At 35.3% G+C, this 23,498-nt stretch overlaps 1 protein-coding gene across 4 annotated transcripts in view; it reads left to right on the top strand.

Annotated features, from left to right (window-relative positions):
• Nucleotides 1-23,498, top strand: part of SGCG (sarcoglycan gamma) — a 331,776-nt gene that overhangs the window by 100,150 nt on the left and 208,128 nt on the right. For 2 of the 4 annotated variants that reach the window (XM_043991638.1, XM_043991640.1), the window contains exon 2: nucleotides 11,998-12,192. In XM_043991638.1, coding sequence (XP_043847573.1) covers nucleotides 11,998-12,192 — 195 coding nt within the window. Of the gene's footprint in view, nucleotides 1-11,994; nucleotides 12,193-23,498 lie in introns of all 4 variants that reach the window. The other 2 variants (XM_043991637.1, XM_043991639.1) reach the window with 1 other exon arrangement.

Below are 23,498 nucleotides of genomic sequence, written 5' to 3'. Positions count from 1 at the left end.
GGAAGTTATTCTGAGTTAAAAGGAAATGAAACTAAATTATTTTTTCCTAATTAAGGTTATGTTTAATCTAAAAAAATTAAAACACTGTGAGGTTGATGTGCAAGAACTAACTAGTTATGTGACCTTTGGAAATTTGCTTACCTTTTATTGTCCTCAACTATATATAATAGGATTGAACTAGATGATCCCATGGTTCTGTTTTAACTCTAAAGTTCTATAACCTAAAACAGGCCTGGATTTGGAGGCAGAGGAGCTGGATTCAAATAATACCACTGTCACTTACCTTTTGCATCACTTATCCTTTCTGGCCTTTAGTTTCTTCAAAGATAAAATGAAATTATTGGACTAGAAAAGTAACAAGAAGTCATATCGAAATTGTTTTCTTTTCTCCTGTAGTTCACAAATAGAATTATGTTAAGAATGGTCTAGCCCTTGACCTATCCTGACTTTTCACATTTCAAAATATGATATAAGGGTGATAAAATAAACTTACGAAATGTTAGGAATTCTAACTCAGTCCACTGTGCAGTTTAAGTAACTAATCCACCACCCATGTCACTGCTACCCCCTCTGCTGTCTTCTATAGGATCATAGATTTAGAGAATAGAAGGGACCTCAGAGACCATCTAAGTCCAATCTCCTCACTTTACAGATGAAGAAACTAAGACCCAGAATGTTGAAGTGATTTACCAAAGTTCACACAGCTATTAAACATGAGAGGTTGGGATTTAAGCTCAGGTCCTCTGACTCCAGAACCAAAGCTTTTTTTTTTTTTTTTCCTCCTAAGGATCCTAGAATTGGGCCATCAATTCATTTCACTTTTACAGATTAAACATTTAGGTCCTACTATGTATAATACATTGTCATAAGTTTTTGTGTCATCAGAAGTAATAGATGAAAGTCTAAAATGGTTTATTCTGGTCAGTTCAAAGGACCATATGTTCTGATGTTGTTTATTCATCTGTTCCTTTTCAGAATATTCTTTTTCAACACAAATGAGAACTTTCACTACAGACTGGACTGAGAGTTCTGGTTTCTCTCCAGAAGCAAACTTTGAGTACATGTTTACACTAATGATAGTATGATAAATACTCTAGGTGGTTAGAACTGAAACCTATCATTCTAATTTGGTTATTCCTCTTCATGCACCATTAATTGTCTTGAAGGGATTTATTAGTTCATTTTCGTGACTTAAACATCCAACCACATTTTTATCTCTGTAAACTACAGATTCTTTGGAATAAAACTGACCTTTTCTTGACTCAAGAATTTTAAAACAGGGGCAGCTAGATGGCGCAGTGGTTAAGCACCGGCCCTGGATTCAGGAGGACCTGAGTTCAAATCCGGCCTCAGACACTTGACACTTACTAGCTGTGTGACCCTGGGCAAGTCACTTAACCCCCATTGCCTGCAAAAAAAAAAAAAAAAAGAATTTTAAAACAAATCTATTTTTAAAGTTTATGATAAAGTTTGCTTTTAAAAAGTCAGCTTCTATAACTAATATTTCTTACTATAGAAAACTTTCAAAGACATTGATTGTCCAATACATACATTGTCATTTGACATAGCAGACACTGCTGGAAAATGCTTAATCAAGGACAAAATGGATAGTCTAGAGTGGTATTTGCCAAAGTTTTACATTTCATGCCAATTCTCATGCCAAAATACATTGATAATTTTGTCACAGGACACTTAATGTCATAAGACCCAACTCTGAGATTCTATGACATTCAAAAAAACCTTTCCTATTATATATGGGAGACACTAGTATTCTTATAGTAGTTAGGAGGCAGCATGGCTGGGCAGCTAGGTGGTGCAGTGGATAGAGTGCCAGCCCTGGAGTCAGGAGGACTCATCTTCATGAGTTCAAATCGGTCTCAGGCAATTACTAACATTGGGCAACTCACGAAGTGACTGTTTGCCTCAGTTTCCTCATCTATAAAATGAACTGGAGAAGCAAATAGTAAACCACTCCAATATCTTTGCCAAGAAAGCCCCAAACAAGGTCGTGAAGAATCAGACATGACCAAGAAGATGACTGAGCAATAACAATATGCATAGAGCTCTGGCTCTGGAGTCAGAGGACTTGCCTTGAGGATTACTACCCCATGACCTCAGGCAACTCATTCAATTCTCCTGGACTTCAGTTTCCCCATCTGCAAAATGAGGAAGTCAAACTAGAGAGTCTCTTAGATCCCTTCCATTTTTTAGCTCGATGAGCCAATATAAATCTTATCATACTTTTTTACATCCTTACATCTTTTACTTCTTTTTACATCTTTTAATACATCTGTATTTCATGTACTAAATAGAATTTTCGCCTAGCCTATGGTCTTGCCTCTTCGAAAGGGAACTGAAACTCTGGTTCATTTTGAATGGTTCTAAATGGTCCAACCTATACCTGAACCAGAATTCCTTCTACCCCACCATATAAGTATTCATTCAGATTGTGCTTGAAAATGTCCAGGGGAAAAAAAGATCAAAAAAATAACAAAACAAAACAAAACAAAACAAAAAATGTCCAGGGGGAAGACACCCTCTCCTTCCTGAAGTAACTCATCATTCTATTTTTGGATAAAGAAAGGTTTCTTTCAATTATATGATGTATTCAATGAAGATTTATCAAAGCCTAGGCAACTCTCTAAAACTGCATTATAAAGCAGGTGCTAATCTTCTTCACTGGAAGTTCCCTTTACCCATGAAAATATTGGTTCTGCTCAAATAAATAAAATAAAATAAATAGTATTTTGACATAGTAATTTGTTAGTGGTATGATATTTATACTGATGTTACCCTCATATAAAAGTATTGTAAATAGATAAGTGTAGCAGCTAACAGTCCCACACAATTGTCTTGTTAGTATTAAGGGCATCCGATACAGGATCAGGTGCTAAGTGCTGAGGACAAGGAATTGGCTATGAGAGCATCATCTAGGAATCAAGAAATGGTACTCCTGGGGGCAGCTAGGTGGCACAGTGGATAAAGCACCAGCCCTGGATTCAGAAGGACCTGAGTTCAAATCTGACCTCAGACATCTGACACTTACTAGCTATGTGACCCTGGGCAAGTCACTTAACCCTCATTGACCTGTTTTAAAAAAAAAAAGGTACTCCCTCCACTGACATAGGTTGGAATCCATCTATGACTCAGTATATAATCTTTGACATTTGGTTTAAGCAGTCAAAAAACAAAAACAAAAACCACCTACAGCCAACCTGGCAAGCATTTCTGAGTGTATCTAGCCAGGTTTACAGATAATGGGCATATAGTCTCTAACTGAACCCTACTTAGCCTTTCCATTTTGTTGTAGGTTCAGCCAAAACTTTGTTGACATGGCCTTTGAGAATCCAGAATTCATTTCCCCCCACCCCAAAACATGAAGAGAAATCAGAGCAAACTTTTAATAAAGAAATAGTGGTTGGTAGCAGGAAAACCTAAATTTAAGTCCACCTTCAGTTTCCTAGACAAGTCACTTAACCTATCTCTGCCTCATTTCCCTCATGTGCAAAGGAAGGGGTTGGACTCATTGACTTCTAAGGCCCCTTCCAGCTTAAAATCTATGCTACTGAATTCTATGGTACAAATTATGATAAATTTCATTGCTAGACATGAACCATTTTAGAAATATATTTTTGCTAATGAAAGAACCTATTGGTATAAAATTCAAGAAAACCAGGGACTGAGATTTCCCCTGGTCACTCTGGTGAAGTCACTAAACATCTGGAAAACTCAATTTCTTCATTTGTAGAATAAGGATAATGATATTGGTTCTACCTGCTTCGTTAGGTTGTTGAGAGAATCAAATAAGATCATAGGTGTTAAATAATTTATAACCAAGTGCTATATAAAACTAATATATTACTTATCAAAACCTATATAAGTAAGATGTCTCTTTATCTAGGGTAGATTTGATTTAAATCAAATAGATTTACAGTTATGATTTAAATGGAACCCCAAAGAATCCATTTAATTTTTCTACAAATACTATTTGTTATGAATTAATAGCAATAGCTGCTGTGTGTCAGAGCAATGCTTTCTTTCTTTCATGTAATATATTTAAAGCCTAAAATATATTCATTAAAAAACAAGACATTAGTGGGGCAGCTAGGTAGCACAGTGGATAAAGCAGTGGCCCTGGATGCAGGAGGACCTGAGTTCAAATCTGGCCTCAGTCACTTGACACATTACTAGCTGTGTGACCATGGGCAAGTGACTTAACCCTCATTGCCTCACAAAAAACAAAAACAAAAACAAAACAAAAAATCCAAGACATTATATCTTTCTTTTGGGATTTAAAAAAGAAAAAATAAGCAGGGAAAGGAGCATAACATGGTACCATGTTAAGAGCCCAATATTTTAAATTCCTGAAGTTGATTTGGCTGAATTCATTTACCTAAACTTTTGATAAAATAGATTTGATGAAAGAGATAGGTCTATCTTGTTAAAATAATTCCATATGCTTCATAAAAGAAAAATATTCATAACCTCTCTGTCCTTTCATAATTTAAATTAAGCATTTCAAAGGTCTACTTTTGAGATGGTAGTGTCCTACTAATACATAGCATGGCAAAAGTACCTCCAAGATATCCATAATTAAAATATTTAATTAGTGAGAAGTAAAGTCTTTGGGAAATTAAATGAGTGATTATGTAAGCTTTGCTTTAGTACATAAATGTATTATTATTCAAATCTGGTCTTGAGTATGTAAAATAAAAATTACCTACATAGTAATAACCATAGTTGCTTACCCAGAGGCCTAAAGTCAGATATAGTGATTTCTTGAACTCCTGGTCTTTAAACATACCAGTATACATCACTGTTCTAAAATAAAAAGTGGGACCTTTCTAAAAGTTAAACATTCATGTATTTAACTTATTAAAAATATGCATTCAAGTTACAAAATACCAAAATAAAGTTTTAGAGAAAAAAATTAAATCGAATCTTTGGGGCTCAACTTAAGTCATGAGTGACCTGTGTTGAATCAAATCCATCCTAAATGAAAGTATTATAAATGAGATAAACAGAATAAATTAATATCTGCTCAAGTGGAATGGTTCAGTTGTCATAAGAATTCTCTGAAAGCCTTTCTCACAAGGACTTCATTAGATATTAATCCTAACCCTCATGCCCATTTCCACTCTTATCCCCATCCTACAGAAAAAGTTCTTCCTACAAAATGGGGCCAATTTTCCATAATTTTCTTTTCTCTGGCAGAAATCTGATCCCTTATATGTCTATTGCAGGGCAGTTATAATCCACTCTATTGAACAAATACTCTTGATATATTAGAAGAGAATTTTCTATATTATTTAGATACATAATAAGTTCATGATCTTACTTTATTCAATTATTCTGGCACAAGATTAAGAATTAATCAGTCCTATTCAAACAGCCCCTTTTCTAACCTTTTCATTCCTCTACTTCTAATCCATGGGGTTACTGTCTTGTCTTTCTGAAATGTATTCCCTACTTCTGTCTCTATACCTAGGATGAGCTCTTGTCAGCAGCTCAGGTCCTGGAGAAGCTGGATCTCTTTGACTTTAGGTACAAAGTCTAGTGCACTCTGATGAAGAATAGGAATTGGTTATGATGTAGCCATCCAAAAATTATGGATGGATAATCCTAAAGAAGTATGAATCATTTAAGAAATATATCTTTGCTCTCATACTCATCTGATCTCTCAAATTGTATAATGTCTCTATGGATTCTACCCATGAGAATTTTCAGACTAGAGTTTTTCATAGATGTGGATATTCCATGTTCTGTTCAACATATCTCTGCCTGGGGATAGGATCACAGCTCTACATATGGGCAAGATGTGGGGCTTTCTTGGCACCAGCTGTAGCCTTTTAGGTTACAGTGCCCTGAGACTAACAGACTGGCAGTGGATCAAGGAAGGGCCAGAAGCTGAGGATTGTTGGTAGCAAGGCAGTCAGCATCAGAGAAGTTATAAAGATTCATAATTGATTCAGATACTAAAGACAGGTTTTTATAACATAGATATCAGTTCAAAATATTAGCATTGGAGTATAAGAAAAACCTGAAGCAAGGCTTTCTTAATAAAGCATAACAACTGAATTCTGATTGAAAGAAAATACTTCAAAGGTTGCATTAGTGGTTCAGTGCCATCTGGAAGGAGGTCTCTAGGAGAGTGCTTCAATGACCTGTGTTTGGCCCTGTGCTAATATAGTTATCAATGATTTGAATAAGTGCATAGATGATGCTTAGAAAATTTGTAGGTGATACCAATCTGGGAAGGATTCAAAAAGATATTGACAGGCTAGGACACTGGTTGAAATTGACATTTCATAGGGATAAGGATAAAGTCTTATGGTTTAGTTCATAAAGTGAAATACAGTTTGGGAGAGACAGAGCTAAATAGAAATCTGTCCAAAAACCCTGAGGTTTTCATGTGAAATACCCAAAGCAGATAAAGAAATTATTATCGATGTAAAGAGAGGCCCAGGGGGGCAGCTAGGTGCCTCAGTGGATAAAGCACTGGCTCTGGATTTGGGAAGATTCAAATTCAAATTCAAGTTCAAATCCGACCTCAGACACTTGACACTTACTAGCTGTGTGACCCAGAGCAAGTCACTTTACCCCAATTGACTCACCAAAAAAAATGGATTAGACTGCCTCAGGACATGGTCCCCTTCACTTGAGGCTCTTGACGAAAAGTCTGGAAGCCTGTATCCCAAAGAGATAAAAGGGGGAGGGCCTGAATGATCTATTTGTACAAAAAAATTTATAGCAGCTCTTTTTGTGGTGGCTAAAAATTGGAAATCAAAGGGATGCTCATCTATTGGGTAATGGTTGAACAAGCTATAGTATATGATTATGATGGAATATCACTGTGCTATAAGAAATGACAAGCAGGGTGATTTCAGAAAAATATGGAAAGACTTGCATGAACTGATACAAAGTTAAGTGAGCAGAACCAGGAGAATGTTGTACATAGTAACAGCAATATTGCATGATGAAAAATTGTGAATAAGCTATTCTCAGCAATATAATGATCAAAGACAATCCTAAAGGACTAATGATGAGGCATTCCAACCAACTTCAGAGAAAGAACTGATATTTTGTGAATAGACTGAAACATACTGTTTTTCACTTTTTCTTCCTTCCTACTTTCTTTTCTTCCTTGCTTCCTTTCTTCCTTTCTTCCTTTCAAGTATTCTTGTACAAAATGACTAATATAGAAATGTTTTACATGATTGCACACATATAACCTATATCAGAGTGATTACCTTCTCAAGGAACAAGGAGGGATAGAATTTAGAATTCAAAACTTTTTTAAAAACTGTTTTTAAATTGTTTTAACACTTAATTGGGGAAAAATTAAATATTATTAAACCTAGAAGGTTACTTGTCAGGTATGATGAAGAGAGGATTCTTGGTCAAGCACAGCTTATATCAGGTGGCTTCAATCCTCTTCCAATAGGGGGATTCAAGAATAGCAGCATTTTTAATTAGAGTTTCAGAAAATTATAAAGGTGACACATTGAGCTATAAAGAAACTTCACAAAGTCCTAGATCATTGCCTTTTATTTAAACAGGATTTCTTTTAAACCATCCCCAAATATATAATTATATATCCTATCCACGATTGTCTTCAGAGGAGGAGATTTCACACTATACCTTGTTAATGATTCACTGCTTTTATAATCAGATATTGACAATGTTGAATCACAATGTCCCTGTTGTGGTGCAGGCCTATTTTCAGTGCTTCTTTGAGGAGGGAGAAAATGGTTATTGACACCAATACAATAGCTCTTCATCTGATTGACATTGTTAAATCACCTATTCTGACTGAGAAACTCATTGAATTATATCCCTAAAATCCTATCATTTCACATATTCATTTGTGCACAGGCAGCAGTAATTGTTAGGAAAAGATATAAAATAAAGTCTGGTAAGTAGTTGAAATTTTGGTTATTTCCATAAACATCAATGTGGGAGAAAATTCGATACATATTCAGGATGTACATTTGTATGTATTATTTCTAATCCTTCAGGATTCATAACTGCTTAATGTAAATAGAGGGTAATTGCAAGAATCTTACAAAGATTTTTAAAATGAGTTTGACTAAATTCAGCAGTTCAGTAATAATATAATTTAATTGTGGTTTGTAAAATTGAGTGTGCTGGGCACATTGATCTTATTCCCAGGAGCAAAATCAAAACCACTGTGAATCCTCTGTGAATTGAATTGTATTCAATTAAGTTTGTCTTGAGGAAGTCTTAATTGTGGATATTAAATTGTAGGAAAAGTGGATCTCATGTCATTTCCAATTCATTCTGCTTCTGGAATGGAATCACCTAACTAATAAATAGCACATGGATTATTTCCAAACATTTGTTCAATGCATTTTACTCCTTTGAATCAGTGGAGTTGAAACAGATGTTGCCAACTGTTGTTATTGTTAAACAACTTAATTTGTTCTTATACAGAATTAATTTGAGCTTTAATGAATGGTCTAGGCTGCCATCTCTCTATTGGAAAGGGAGGAAGTAGAGGGAGATTTGATACTTTAACCAATTGTGCTCTGGAGATTTCTCTGCAAAGTTTCTTCTCTATTGTCTTCTCATGATGTGGAGGATTCTTTCAGGCTTTGGAAATAGAATTAAAATTATGACAGCATTAACTATGGTAGAAATATTTCATTAGTCTTGGTAACAGCCAAAGTCTGCTTTCCAAGGGCCACTAACCCAGCTAAGTAAAGAAAAACTCCAACTGTAGTCTGGCTAACTGATAATGAATTGGTCATGAAACAAAGTAAAATACAAAATAGCCCTTTTCCACTTCTTCAGTATCAGTGACAAGGGGAAAAACGGTAGATTGTGCCAAGAATCACTAGATTTTAAGATTGTTAATGTACTTTAACTTAGCTGTTGGCACTGTACGGTTGAGGTCCTTGTCAAGTAACTAAATAAGAGAAGAGTGCTATTGGAGGAATTGAATCATATTTATCTTAACATTCATGTTATACATGAAACCTATAAAAAGGCAGAAGTTGTGGGAAAGATGACTTAACATGTTCTCCTTGGAGAGTCAAATAAATAGACTGGTAAAACAATTGATTTTTTTGTGTGTATTCCAGAGCTATAGGAAATACAATTTCTTCTCATGTTTGGTCATCTCATATTATGCTGTTTCTGATAATCAACCTGTGAGCATCTAGGCCACAGCTTCTTAACCAATTTTTGTGTCAAGGATCTATTTGGCAGTCTGGTTAATCCCATGGACCCTCTCCTCAAAACAATATTTTAAATGCATAATACAAAGTTCATAACACTACAAAAAAACTACCATTTTTTAAAGCAAATTCATGTCAAGAACCCCTTGTCCTAGGGGACAAGGAAAAAACCGAAATAGTTTCTGTTCTCAAGGAGTTTAGGTCATACCTGGATAGACAACATACATATAAATAAGGAGATACAAAATAAATATAAGGTAAATTTTTTGAGGGGAGAGAGTACTAACAACTGAGGGTATCCAGACAGGCTTCATGTAGAAGGTACCAATTCTTCCAGTCACCCTAGTTCACAAACTTGGCATCATCCTTGACTCCTCATTCTAACTCATCCCACATATATAGTCATCAAATCTTATCATTTTTATCTCCACAATGTCTCTTGTACACTTATATGGCCAACATTTTCACTAATGACTGCATCACCTCTTCTCTGGACTTCTACAAAAACCTCCCAATTGATCACTCTGTCCCAGCTCCTTCCCGCTAATCTATCTTCTTCTTGTTCAGTAATTTTCACTTGTGTCCAAGTCTTTGTGATCCCATTTGGGGTTTTCTTGGTAAAGATACTGGAATTGTTGCCATTTCCTTCTTTTGCTCACTTTAAAGATGAGGAAACTAAGGCAAACAGGCTTAAATGATTTGTCCAGGGTCACAGAGTTAGTGTCTGAGGTCAGATTTGTACTCAGGAAGATGAATCTGCCTGAATCCAGGCCCAGAACTCTATTTACTAATAATGATCAAGCTGCCCAATCTATCCTCTTAACATTTCTCAAAGGTATTTTCCAAAAAATGCAAGTCTGGCAATCTCACTCATATCTCTACTCTCTGTAGGATAAAATTTAGGCCCTCATGTTTAGCCCTTAAAGCCCTTCACAATCTGACCTCAGTCTACCTTTCCAAACTTATTATATATATCATTCCCTCCCCATACCCTGTCATACAGCCAAACTAACTTTCTCCTTGTTCCTCAATCATAACACTCTATTTCTACTGGCTGTCTGTACCCCCATCCCATCCTAGCCTCTTAGAATCCCTTCTTTTTTTCCTCTTATCTATTTTTAAAAATTATTTGTTTTAATTTTTCTCAATTACATGTAAAGATATTTTGTGAATTTCAAATTTTTCTCCCACCCTCCTTCCCTCCCCACTCCTGAAGCCAGTAAGTAACTTGATATAAGTTATACATTACAATCATGTTAAACGTTTCCACATTAATCAGAACAAAAGGAAGGGAAAAAAACACAAGAAAAAATAAAGAAAAACAATAACAAAAAAAAACAACAAAAGTGAAAAAAGTATGCTCTGGTCCGCATTCAGACTAGAATCCCTTCTTTACATCAAAAATGTGTACCGAATTTGAACTCATGTCTTCCCGATTCTAGGCCCCGCACTCTATCCACTGTGCCACCTAGCCACTTTTATTATTACATCAATTATAAACGCTTCTCTTCCAGGTATCTCTGTCTACAGATTTTTACCTCCCCTGGCCATGAGGCAAATAATAATTCACACAGGTTTTATTAATGTTCAACCAATTTTGCTATATGTCACAAAATACTATAGTTGCAGAATAATTAAAAATAGGTTATCACTCAGAGGGCAATGGGTGGGTGTGAGCAGCCTGCAACAACTATAAGCCTATAACAGCAAATAAGGAACTATGAAGAATGGAAGAAAAGAATGTCATCAAGGGAATATATTTATCTTTTTTTTTTCCCTTTGGTAAGGCAATTGGGGTTAAGTAACTTGCCCAGGGTCACACAGCTAGTAAGTGTCAAGTGTCTGAGGTCAGATTTGAACTCAGGTCCTCCTGACTCTAGGGCTGGTGCTCTATCCACTCTGCCACCTAGCTGCCCCATCAAGGGAATATATAAACAAAAAAAATGATCTGGTCATATGCATAAAGTGGAGGATAATTGGTGACTAGTCTTTGTCTGACACTGGTGATCTTATGATGTCAGGAGAAAGTAACAGTGGTGCCCAGCATGTCATGTGGAACTTCTTTGGTGAAGTTATGGGAAGACATGGACAAGAGTCCCTCAGAATGGGCAGTCATAGAGACTGAGTTCTCCCTTATTGGAAGGAATATGGACACTACTGAGATCTGAAATCCATTTTATTATTCCAGGAAGAAACTAGCTTTAAAATATAAATGTGGCTTTTAGAGTTGACTTCACATTTTATGTGAAGATTTAAAATGGGATTCAGATAAAAAGTAAAAAAGGCCAGTTAATTGCATATTTGCTTTCTGTTACCAGTTGATTGTTTCCTCCTATTTCATTTGGAAAAAAAAAAGATAGAATAATTATTGTAGGCCAGTATTAGATTTGCTATTTTAGCATCTTCCATGATAAAAGAAATTGTTTTGTGTCTTAGCAAGAATATAACAAGAATTAAATTTAAAATTAAATCTTGGCTCCATTATTTATTGGCTTTGTAACCTTTGTCAAGGATGCATAGAAACATGTAACGTGTTTAATCATTTATTTTTTTAGAAATATGTGATAACTGTAATACTATTTAGTATTAACTTATAGTAAAACCTCTTTCTCATAATGGCATCATGGTAAATTCTCTATTTTAGAAAATAAAATTACACTACAAATACAAACACCATTTGATGCTTTATTTATTTTAATAAAATGCAATGATTTTAACATTTGTTGGCATCTTATAGCATTCTCTTTATTATCTTTGTGGGAATAACTAATAAGAGCTTTTTCTTCTTTTGTAGCAGATGGTACGTGAACAGTACACTACCACAACACAAGGCACGAGCCTAGAGAGGCCAGAGAACCAGTATGTCTACAAAATTGGCATTTATGGCTGGAGGAAGCGCTGCCTCTACCTGTTTGTCCTTCTTCTGCTCATCATCCTAGTTGTGAATTTTGCTCTGACGATTTGGATTCTTAAAGTCATGTGGTTTTCTCCAGTAAGTGCCTTCGTTAATTTCCCATTTCTTTTTCCACTTCTTGTGAAACTTTTTTTTTCCTTGACCAGCACTTCTCCAGTGTTGTATGTATGCTAACATCTATGTACTAGGTTTATTCTTTCCCACTTTGGTAAGTACTTTCCAGTTCCCCTGGAACTATACATATAACATTTCATTTTTTGGAGTTTTGATCTCACTATGAATTAACTATAGACTTTTTTATATCTCCTGTAAGTCATTATCTTTTAAGGTAGTAGTTTCTGTGCTGATGGCTTTTCTAGTTGATTGAAACAGTTATGTTTCAAGGATATTTCAGCCTTGCCTCTTTGCTATATTTTTCCAGTTTTTTTTAGAAAGCATGTTTTTAATTGCTCTTAATTTTTCAGAATTCATTTGCCTTTAGATGTTGTTACCTGCTCACTTTCTTAATTCTAATTTCTAATCAGTGGTTTTCCACAATCCAAGATTTTAAAACTGATTTAGCTAATAAAGTCCCAAAAGTCCAAAGAGAATTCACACAGCTTTTTAAATATGTATATAACTTCAAAAAAGCCTAAATAACCCTATGCTATAGCATATACATTAAAACTTGTATAATATTTGAATAAAATAGTAGCTTAAATATAGAAGGAGTTTTAATATCATAACTAAGGTAATTTGTTTCTAACCTATTTTCTATGATTTGGTAACAAGACAAATGGATTTTTATAAGAAAAACACAAATTAGCTTGACTCTTGTCTTTCATTAATATCATTCAAGTTCTAACTATTTATCTTGATCTCAGGAGTTGCAATATAGATATCAGACATGTATATATTATATGTTTTATGTTCCCTTTTTTAGTATGTAAATAATTTTGAGACTATAAAATCTTTTTCTAAAATTGAGATTAGCAATATATTATGTCAGCAGTAAAACCCATCCTGCCAACCTGCAGCAATTAATGGGGGGAAATAACCCAAGGCCTATTCCTAGTATTCTCCCAAAATGTTGCTAACACCAGTGAAGGAGATTACTCCATTTCAGGTATAAGCAGTTGCTAAATGGTGGATTCATTTTTCTTTTCCCTGAGTGTCCCAAGGCATGTCTTGCCATTAGTGTATTTGAAAAAAAAAGAAATATCAGCAGAAAGAGGTTTGGTGTTCGTTGTCTTCTCTCATTAACTGTTACATGTTGAGTAGGGTGGCTCCACCACTGGTTTAACAGTTAATCTCAATTTTGGGAAAGACCTCATAACCTTAGACGTTTGATTCATTTTTTCCTGTCCTTGCACTAATCGTAAGAAGAAGAAGCAAAACAGGAACAAAGGCAGTATACAATGGAGAGTATAAAACCCTAAATAAAATATGGCAACCTGCTGTTTTATTTTTTTTCTGGCCAAGTTAAGTATTGTATTTGATGTCTCCCATACAGATAATGGTTTGCCAGACTGCTTCATTTTTTCAGAGAAACCTAATAATTTAAGGCCCTAAACTATGATTTAGTTCACGTATTATTATCATTATTATTACTAATAATAATTTTATACTTCGATATTTTAAGGATAATTGATTTCACTGGGTGTTACTTTCTACCAATGTACATCTCAACTTCTTTGCTAATTGTTAATTTACAGAAGCTTTTTGTCAGTTGCTATGGTAATCCAGATGATGAAGCTCTCTTAATTTACCTGGGATGGTCCTCTGGCAATAGGCATCTGTCACTGAACCCACATTCACCCCATTCCAAGCTTTAATAAGATTTACCAAACCTTGTGGCTCTATTGGCATTGCTTTTGAGAGCCTAGTTTCATCTTCATATCACAATGCAGTATCAAAGTAGGACTCTCTTGGTGAGAATAATAATAATCTGTAATGATAACTTAGATTTCTTTGCTGTTTTAAGTTTTACATAGGACTTTCCTCACAATAATTTTCTGATGTAAATAAAATGAGAGATTTGAAGTCATTTGCCCAAGGATGCCTATTAAACAAAGGCTTGTGTTTTATTTATTAATTTACATAATTCTGTTTAGTGTTATTGATACCTTTTGTACATATTCCATGACCTACCCTATAACTTCCCTTGTAGCAAACTAAAACAGTAAAACAAAATCAAAAATGGGGACAAAATATGCATACTCCCTTAGTCTCATACTTCCCTTTCAAGAAGAGGGAAGTGTTTTTTATCATCATTCCTTAGAGACCACAGTCATTTACAGTTTATCAGAGTTCATGTCCCATTAATGTTATTTTTATTTAGTGCAGTGATTGTACATACTATTCTCCTGATTCTTCTTACTTCACTGTATACCAATTCATAAATTTTTCCATATTAAATTCCTTATCTGTTATTTTATTTTATTTTATTTTATTTTTCCGGGGCAATGAGGGTTAAGTTACTTGCCCAGGGTCACACAGCTAGTAAGTATCAAATGTCTGAGGTCGGATTTGAACTCAGGTCCTCCTGAATCCAGGGCCAGTGCTTTATCCACTGCACCACCTAACTGTGCCCTATCTGTAATTTTTTACATTACATTAATATTCTGTCTCATTCATTATCACAATTCTTTTCAGCCACTTCCCAAATGAGTGTTTTACTACTATGAATAGTGTTGCTAGGAGAATTTGCTATATATATGGGGCCTTTCTGTCTTGAACCTCATGTTCATTATGTGAGCAGTAGTAGAATCTCTGGGACAAAGGATATGAACAATTTTGTAACTTTTTTATTACAAACTTTTTTTCCAAAATGTTTGGATCAATTCACAGCTCCATCACCAGTGTACTAGTGAGTCCATTTGATTGTAGGCCCTCCAAAATTGACTATTTCCATCCTTGGTCACTTTGCATGTTTTCTAGGTATAATGTGAAACCTCTGATTTAATTGATATTTCTCTTGTAATTTGGAATTCTTTCACATGGTTCTTTGACAATATAAAATTCTTCCTTTGGATGTTGTTAATATTCTCTGGCCACTTATTTATAGGGGAATGGCTCTAGGTTTTATGAGTGTTTGTCAACTTCCTATAGATTGAATTGCAGACTTTTCTCAGAGGTATTTGATGAAAAGATTTCCCCCCTCTCAGTTTCTCTCTTTATTCTAGGCATATTAGTTTTTTACCTAATCACAATTCTTTATTTTAACCTTTACAATTACCATACCTCCTTGTTTGTATAGGAATTTCCCATATCCATTCTTCTGCAAGGTACTTCCTTTTTGTTCCCTATACTTATTTTAAAACATAATCTTTTACAGTTTGGTTGGAATCACTTGGAGTTGGTTGCCATGAAGGATGCAGATCTAAACCTAATATCTACAACAACTATTTTCCATTTTCCCCAATAGCTAGCTGCTCAATAGGTTGTCTTTCTCCTAGTTCTTGAGTTTACTAATCACTGTACTATTGAGGATCATAGGGTCTAAAGCCAAAAGAGACCTAAATATCTAGTCATTCCTTTTATAGATCAGTAAACTGAGACCCAGAAATGTGAAGTAACTTGCCTAATGTTACTTACATGGTAAATAAAGCAAGGATTTGAACATGGATGGCTTCTTTCATTACAAAACCAGTGTTTTCCCTACCATATTAAAGTGTTAAAAGTGAGGTCTTGAACTCAAATAGTGTGCTCTTTCTATTATGACACATTTTCTTCTGTTAGTCATAAAAGCCAAGTATTAGATATACATTTACTAAACACCTTCTATGTGCCAGGCACTGTGGCAAGCCCTGGGAATAAAAAGAAAGGCAAAATATAACCTCTGCTTGCAAAGAACTCACAGTCTAAGGAAAGAGACAACATACAGGGGGCAGCTAAGTGGCCCAGTGGATAAAGCACTGGTCCTGGATTCAGGAGGACCTGAGTTCAAATCCGACCTCAGATACTTGACACTTACTAGCTGGGTGACCCTGGGCAAGTCACTTAACCCTCATTGCCCTGCAAAAAAACAAAAACAAACAAAACAAAAGAGACAATATACAAACCACTATATACAATCCGAAGGATAAATTGAAAATAGTGAACAGAGGCAAGACAATAAAACTAAAGAGGAACAGGAAAGATGAGATAAGGTAAATTTTAGCTGGAACTTATGGGAAGTCAGGAGGCTGAGATAAGAGGGAACAACATTACATGAATGGGGAGACAGCTAGTGACTGTACCTGGAGTCAAGAGATAAAGGCTCTTGGATAAAATTTTACTTTTTTTTCTTCTCCTCTAGATGTGATTCACTCATAAACCAATTCACTTCATGAACACATGAGGAATCACAATAAATAAAAACATTTTATAATTATTCTAACTTTAAAACATGAGGCAGTAAAGTGATACTTTAGGTAGATCATTGGACCTGAGGTCAGGAAGTCCTGAGTTCTATTCCAGATTCAGATACTTGTGACCCTGGGCAAGTCACTTAACCTCTCTTTGCCTCAGTTCTCTCTTCTGTAAAATGGGGATAATAGTAGTACCAACCCTCAGTGTTGTTGTAAGCACAAAATGAAATAATAATTGTCAAGCTCTTTCCCAATGTTAAGGGATTATATAAATGGTAGTACTTACTATTATTATTATCTATACACAATAAAATTTTTTAAATTAATTAATTAATTAATTTTTTTTATGTATTTTTTAGTGAGGCAGTTGAGGTTAAGTTACTTGTCCAGGGTCACACGGCTAGTAAGTGTTAAGTGTCTGAGGCCGGATTTGAACTCAGGTACTCCTGACTCCATGGCCGGTGCTTTATCCACTGCACCACCTAGCTGCCCCACACAATAAAAATTAAAATAAAATAGATAGGCATTTTTTAGGGCTTCTGATTTTTGGCCCCACTGCAGCCTGGCTTGCCCACCTGCTGTGTGGCCACTGGGTGATTACAAGTTTAGTTAGGATAAATAGGTTTAACTGAGGCTACTTTGTCTGGAGCCCAAAGCAACACTGTCAGCCTTTACCTCATGGTCTATCATAATTTCTCCCATTGTCATAATCACAATGTAATTTGGAAAATGGAAAGGGGATCAGGAAAACATTCAAAATTATAGAGTTAAAAGCAGGAGACAATAACAGTCAGAGTATTTGAGAACACGACAAATAGAAAAAATCAGTGGATATAGAAATATTTTTTAAAAAGAAAAGTAGCAGATGGATCTGTATAAAATATTGACACTAAAAAAATAGGGGCAAGTTGAACTCCAAGAAAAAATAAAACCTAGACATTTTAAAATCTGTCCTAAGTCCTGAATTTATATTTTCCTCTGTGCATTGGCCAGTTGTTTTGGCCAGTTTGACATTTAGAGAGGAAGTTGGAATAATAATAAGTGATAATGACAATAACATAATTATCATTTATATGGTGCTTTAAGGTTTTTCAAGGAAATTTGTAAATATTATCTGTCTTTATCCTCACAATATGTAGATACTATTGTTATTCCCATTTACAGATGAGGAAACTGAGGCAGGCAGAAGTTAATTGACTTTTCCATGGTCACATAGCTAGCAAGTATGCAAGGCCAGATTTGAATTTGTCTTCCTAAGTATATGGCATTTTCCTCAATGGAAACAAAATACTTCAAGATAAATTTTAGTTTGAGTTCTAATAGCTTTCCCTGAAATGGCTTCTATTTCATATTTGTAGCATGTTAAGATGGGGTACTTATGACCTCATTTAAAAATTATTAGTAGTTATCATTGTTTAAATCCCCTACTAAAGTTCCATTTTGAGGTCTCAAGATGATGTGGCAAAGAGCTTGGGTTTTTGAGTCTTTGTGTCAGTTGAAAAGAAGGTTCAGCAAGTCCTAAAAAGTTAGAAGGGTTTCAAGGAGGAGACACTGGAGGTTAGACATTATTTCATGTTTGTCTGTGTCCCCAAGTACTATCAAAACTAAAGTTCAGAGATGCTAATCCCAAAGTTGGCTGCATGGTGACGGACTATTGGGCCACGGCCACTCTCAAATACCATCTACAGAGTTTCAAAGAGGCCGTGATCTATGCGGATAGCAGGAGAAAGGACAGGGCAGCAACATGAGCAAAATTATAGATCCTTGAAGTAGGGAAGAGGAAAATACATTTTGTTGCAGTTTCATGCCTATGACTTTAGTGAGATTAGATCAAAAGAATAAACTTCATAAAACCCCTGAAGTTAAATTTGTTTGAGCAGTTTTATTTTAAAGCAATAAATAAGCAAAGCAATATACCAATATTTAGCATTAAAACCTAAAATTGCCTGGTTATGGAAAACATTATGTTACACAGAAATTTATTTATGTGTAAATGTGTTCAAAGGCCCCAGATAATTTTACATTTTTTTCAGAAGCAGTAATAGTCTCTGAGCAAGATCGAAGGAATCAAGATTAAGAGCTAAATCAAGTGACCAGTAAGCATTTCTTAAACACCTACTAGGTGCCAGGTGTTTCATTAGGCACTAGGGACTAGGAATCAATCCTTACTCTCAAGGAGATGCAACAACATATACATATCTAAATAGAGAAAGAATAAATAAAAAGGAGGGAGAGAGGAAACCAGCAGCTGAAAGAAAGTCTTGTGTAGGATGTGGTCCTTGAACACTCTCTTAAAGGAAGCAGGAGACTTTAAGACAGGATGACCTGGTTTCAAATCCAACTTTATATATCTACCCACTGTATGACCTAAGACAAATCTCTTATTCTCTCTCTGATGGGGGATGGAATTAAAGTCTACTGAGCTTCCTTCTATCTCTCAATCTTGATCTTATGTAGTAAGGAAGAAGAGCATTCCTTTCCCTATGTGAAGGAACAGAGATGAGAGATGGATGGACCTGGAGCATTTATACTGACTGTCCCTCAGCCTGGAATGCCTTCCCTCATCTCTGCCTCCTGGTCTCCCTGGCATCCTTTAAGTCTCAACTGAAGTCTCCTTTTTCTGCAAGAAGCCCTTCCTAGTTTTCCTTAATCCTGCTGCCTTCATCTTGTTAATTCTTACCAATTTATCCTGTATGATAATTATTTACCAATTATCTCCTCCATTACACTGTGAACTCAAGAGCAAGGACTGTTGTTGTTTTGTCTAAGTCAGGCACTTAGCATAGTGCTTTGGATGTAGTAAGGACTTAATAAATGCTAGCTAACTATGTGTAAAAAATAGCTAAAAGGCCATTTTGACAAGGTCATAGAGTGTAAAAAGGGGAGAAATGTATAATGGGGCTAGAAAGGTTAGTTGGAGCAGACTTTAAGTCCCAATAAAAGGATTTCATATTATTTTTTCCCAGAAGATAGAGCCCCGGGGGCAGCTAGATGGCGCAGTGGTTAAGCACCGGCCCTGGATTCAGGAGTACCTGAGTTCAAATCCGGCCTCAGACACTTGACACTTACTGGCTATGTGACCGTAGGCAAGTCACTTTACCCCCGTTGCCTGCAAAAAAAAAAAAAAAAAAAAAAAAAAAAAAAAGAAGATAGAGCCCCTGGCGTTTATTGAATAGAGGGATGATCTGGACTGTCAATCAAAAAGCAGGAACTATGCTTAGCACTAGGGATACATAAAAAGCCCCTGTCTTCATAAAGCTTACATTCTATTGGGGGTGACAATATGTAAATACATAAAGATATACACAAAGTATAAATCTCAATACATTTTTTTTTTTTGCGGAGCAATTGGGGTTAAGTGACTTGCCCAAGGTCACACAGCTAGCAAGTGTTAAGTGTCTGAGGCTGGATTTGAACTCAGGTACTCCTGAATCCAGGGCCGGTGCTCTATCCACTGCACCATTTAGCTGCCCCTCAATAAATCTTAAAGTAAATCACAGAGAATAAAGAAAATAAAAAATCACAGTGGCAGCTGCATGGAGGATGTTTCAGAATGCAGAAATCCAAGATGGATTGCCTTTGTAATAATTTCAGAGAAACAGAGTTATAAAGGACCTAAAATATCATCTAGTCTATCTTCCTTTCTAAATTTTTATAAATTTCAAATAAATACCAATACAATCACCTTAATTTGTTTACTCACCATTTATGTAGAACTAATTTCATTTTATATAACTTTTTTCCACCAACCTTTCCCTTGCCCTTGCTCTCTCATAGGACTATTTTATAATAAATGTATAATCAAAAAACAAAACAAATCTACATATTCTCATGTTTGTGAATATGTCTGTTTCTGTATCTCTAGTCCATCATTAATCTGCCCTGTTTCTCCACATTCTGATACATCCCCTGTGTATCTGATTCGTCACACCTCTACCAAAGAACGGAAGGTACCTTTCCAGCCTCATTATATATTTCTTCCCTTCCCACATTCAATGACCTTGTCAAACTGGCCTTTTTGCTATTTTTGTTGTTGTTTTTGTTTTTTCAGAGCAATTAAGGTGAAGTGACTTGCCCAGGGTTACAGAGCTAGTAAATGTCAAGTGTTTGAGGTCGGATTAGAACTCAGATCCTCCTAAATCCAGGGCCGGTGCTTTATGCACTGCACCACCTAGCTGCCCCTGCTTTTCACTATTTTTTACACACAGCTAACATTTATTAAGGCCCTACCATGTCCCAAGCACTATGCTAACTTATATAATGAGACTCTAAGGCTTTTGAAGTCATGATTGGACACTACTTTCATCATAAAGAGGGGAGGGCAACTTTTAAAATTGATTCTCCTCGTATTATTGTAGCCATAAAGTAAATTATTCTCCTGATTCTGCTAACTTCTTTCCATATCAGTCGTTATGTCTCTACATCTTTCTGTGAATCTCTCATATTCCTCATTTCTTATGGCCCAATGAAACTCCATTAATTTCAAACACTGCTCATTTTTTTTCAGTCTTTACCCAATTATGAGTAAATAGAATTTTAGAAAAGTGAGGTGACTTGCCCAAGTTTAGATACTTTATGAAATGTTAGAGTCAGGATTTAAACCTGAGGAAGAGCTCCTACACCAGACATCTCACTCTTTCCACAGCACTGCCAGCCCCCTTGAAGATAACTCAATTGTTTCAGTTGGTAGGGAATCAGAAATTGGCTGTGGGGGAGAGGTCTCCACTTAATTCTTTAATTTAGAACTAAGACAAAAAGCCTTAGCAACCTCCCTTCTTGGGAATTTATTTAGATAAAAGATAAACAACGGTAATATTTTGGGGAAGACACTTTAGTATAATGGAAAGAGCAAAGTTGAAGAATCAGACAAGATGAGTCTCATTAGTCACTTATGAGCTATGTAAGTTGAACAAGTGACTTCACTTCTGTTGGGCTTCTATGTTTTTGTCATCTATAAAATAAGGTTGTAAATTAGTATACATTTTTATAAGGCTCTAGGATTCTATGATCAATTATGAAAGCAAGGTATTTATCCTGAATGGCATTTAAGGTTCCTTTTTTCCAGCTACAAGTCTACAATTCAATGAAGGGAGGTTAAAAAAATTCAGCAGGGGGCGGCTAGGTGGTGCAGTGGATAAAGCACCGACTCTGGATTCAGGAGTACCTGAGTTCAAATCCGGCCTCAGACACTTGACATTTACTAGCCGTGTGACCCTGGGCAAGTCACTTAACCCCCATTGCCCCGCAAAAAAAAAAAAAAAAAAAAAAATCAGCAACAGTGAAATAGTGAATAAAAGTTGGCCACATAAATTCTGTGAGACTTTCATCTTTCTAGACCTTTCCAGTGTATATGTCATTCCCTCCTATACTCACTTATTTCAGTGTCTATCCATCGCCACAAACAGAAAATTCATTAGATATTAGAAATGTACATCAATCGTGCATGATTATAACATACTCTTTGGGGGACTTTTCTTGTCAGGATTAATAATTCTGAAAAAAGCTTGGGGACAGCTAGGTAGCACAGTGGATAAAGCCCTGGCCCTGGATTCAGGAGGACCTGAGTTAAAATCCAGCCTCAGACACTTGACACTTATTAGCTGTGTGACCCTGGGCAAGTCACTTAATCTTCACTGCCCTGAAAAAGAAAAAAAAAAGCTTTCTAAATGATATGTAGTCCAACATAGCTCATGACATAGTTGGTCAGCACTGGTACTCTTTTAATTATGAGAATTTTCATTTTAGATAGATTATCAATTAAAATGCTTATAATTTTTTTCAGATAATTATTATATTTCCAAAACCTAAAATATTTCTAAGGCACATTATGGAGAAAATTATGTAACATGACTTTTATACTATGAAATATTTTACTTCATTCATGTATAAGTATAACAAACCACATAGTTTTACAGATATATTTATGACATAATCTGTCTGCGTATTGTCTATCAAACAGGAACGTTTACTTTAAGAAATTATTTTATTAGCTAACATGGATATTATTCTTTCTTAAGCATGAATATTGAAGTTTATAATACTTAAAATACTTGTAATTTTAGTAGTGTTAAAATATCTTTAATAATTTTAACTTCACCAACTGTTGAGAGCTCACTAGTATTTTATTATGATACCATTAAAATCCTCTGGAGCTTTTAAGAAATTGGGATACATTTTTTTTGTTCGGTCATTTCAGTTGGGTCTGATTCTTTGTGGCCCAGTTTGGGGTTTTATTGACAAACATACTACAGTGGTTTGTCATTTCCTCTCCAGCTCATTTTACAGATGAGGAAAATGAGGCAAACAGGATTAAGTGATTTACCCAGAGTCATATAGCTAGTGTCTGAGGTCACATTTGAACTCAGGTCTTCTGAATTCCAGACTGGGCATTCTATCTTCTGAGCTACTTAGTTGCCCAAGGATACATCTAGTATATCGTTTATTTTTTAAAATATATTAAAATCTTACTATTTTATTATGGTACAATAAATGTTCATGTTTCATATATTAAAAAGTATTTCAAATACCATTATAGTCTAACAGATATTAGAATCCATGAAAATCTAGAACATTTTCAGCTACAAATTTTCCAACTTCTCTTGTTCTGTCTGCATAGAAAACCTCTATTCCAGCCAAACTATTTTACTCTATATGCCCCAAGTGCACATTTAACTTTCCCACATCTACACTTATGCTGATGACATTTTCCACATCTACAATGCCCCTCACCCCTTTCTGTTCAACAAGATTTTAAGATCCTTGATAGGAGAAATCAGTTCTTATATTTATTTATATCTTTATTTATAGGAGACCACAGTATAAAGAATATCATTTTACACATAGAATAAGATGAATAGATGCTTATTTGTTTGTTTTTAGCTGCATCCAACGATGATGAGGCATCAAAGTGGGATTTTAGTGAAGGTGTCTCACATGTATAAAATGCAATTCCCAGATATGAATGTTCAGTATGTTACAGAGAAAAAAATCTCTAAATGTTTGGTTAAATTTAGCTGCTTATTTGAATAGTTTTGAATACTTCTGATCCCAATT

This window comes from Dromiciops gliroides, chromosome 3, assembly GCF_019393635.1.
Source record: "Dromiciops gliroides isolate mDroGli1 chromosome 3, mDroGli1.pri, whole genome shotgun sequence".
NCBI lineage: Eukaryota > Metazoa > Chordata > Mammalia > Microbiotheria > Microbiotheriidae > Dromiciops > Dromiciops gliroides.
This window is presented reverse-complemented; position numbering and strand designations above follow the sequence as displayed.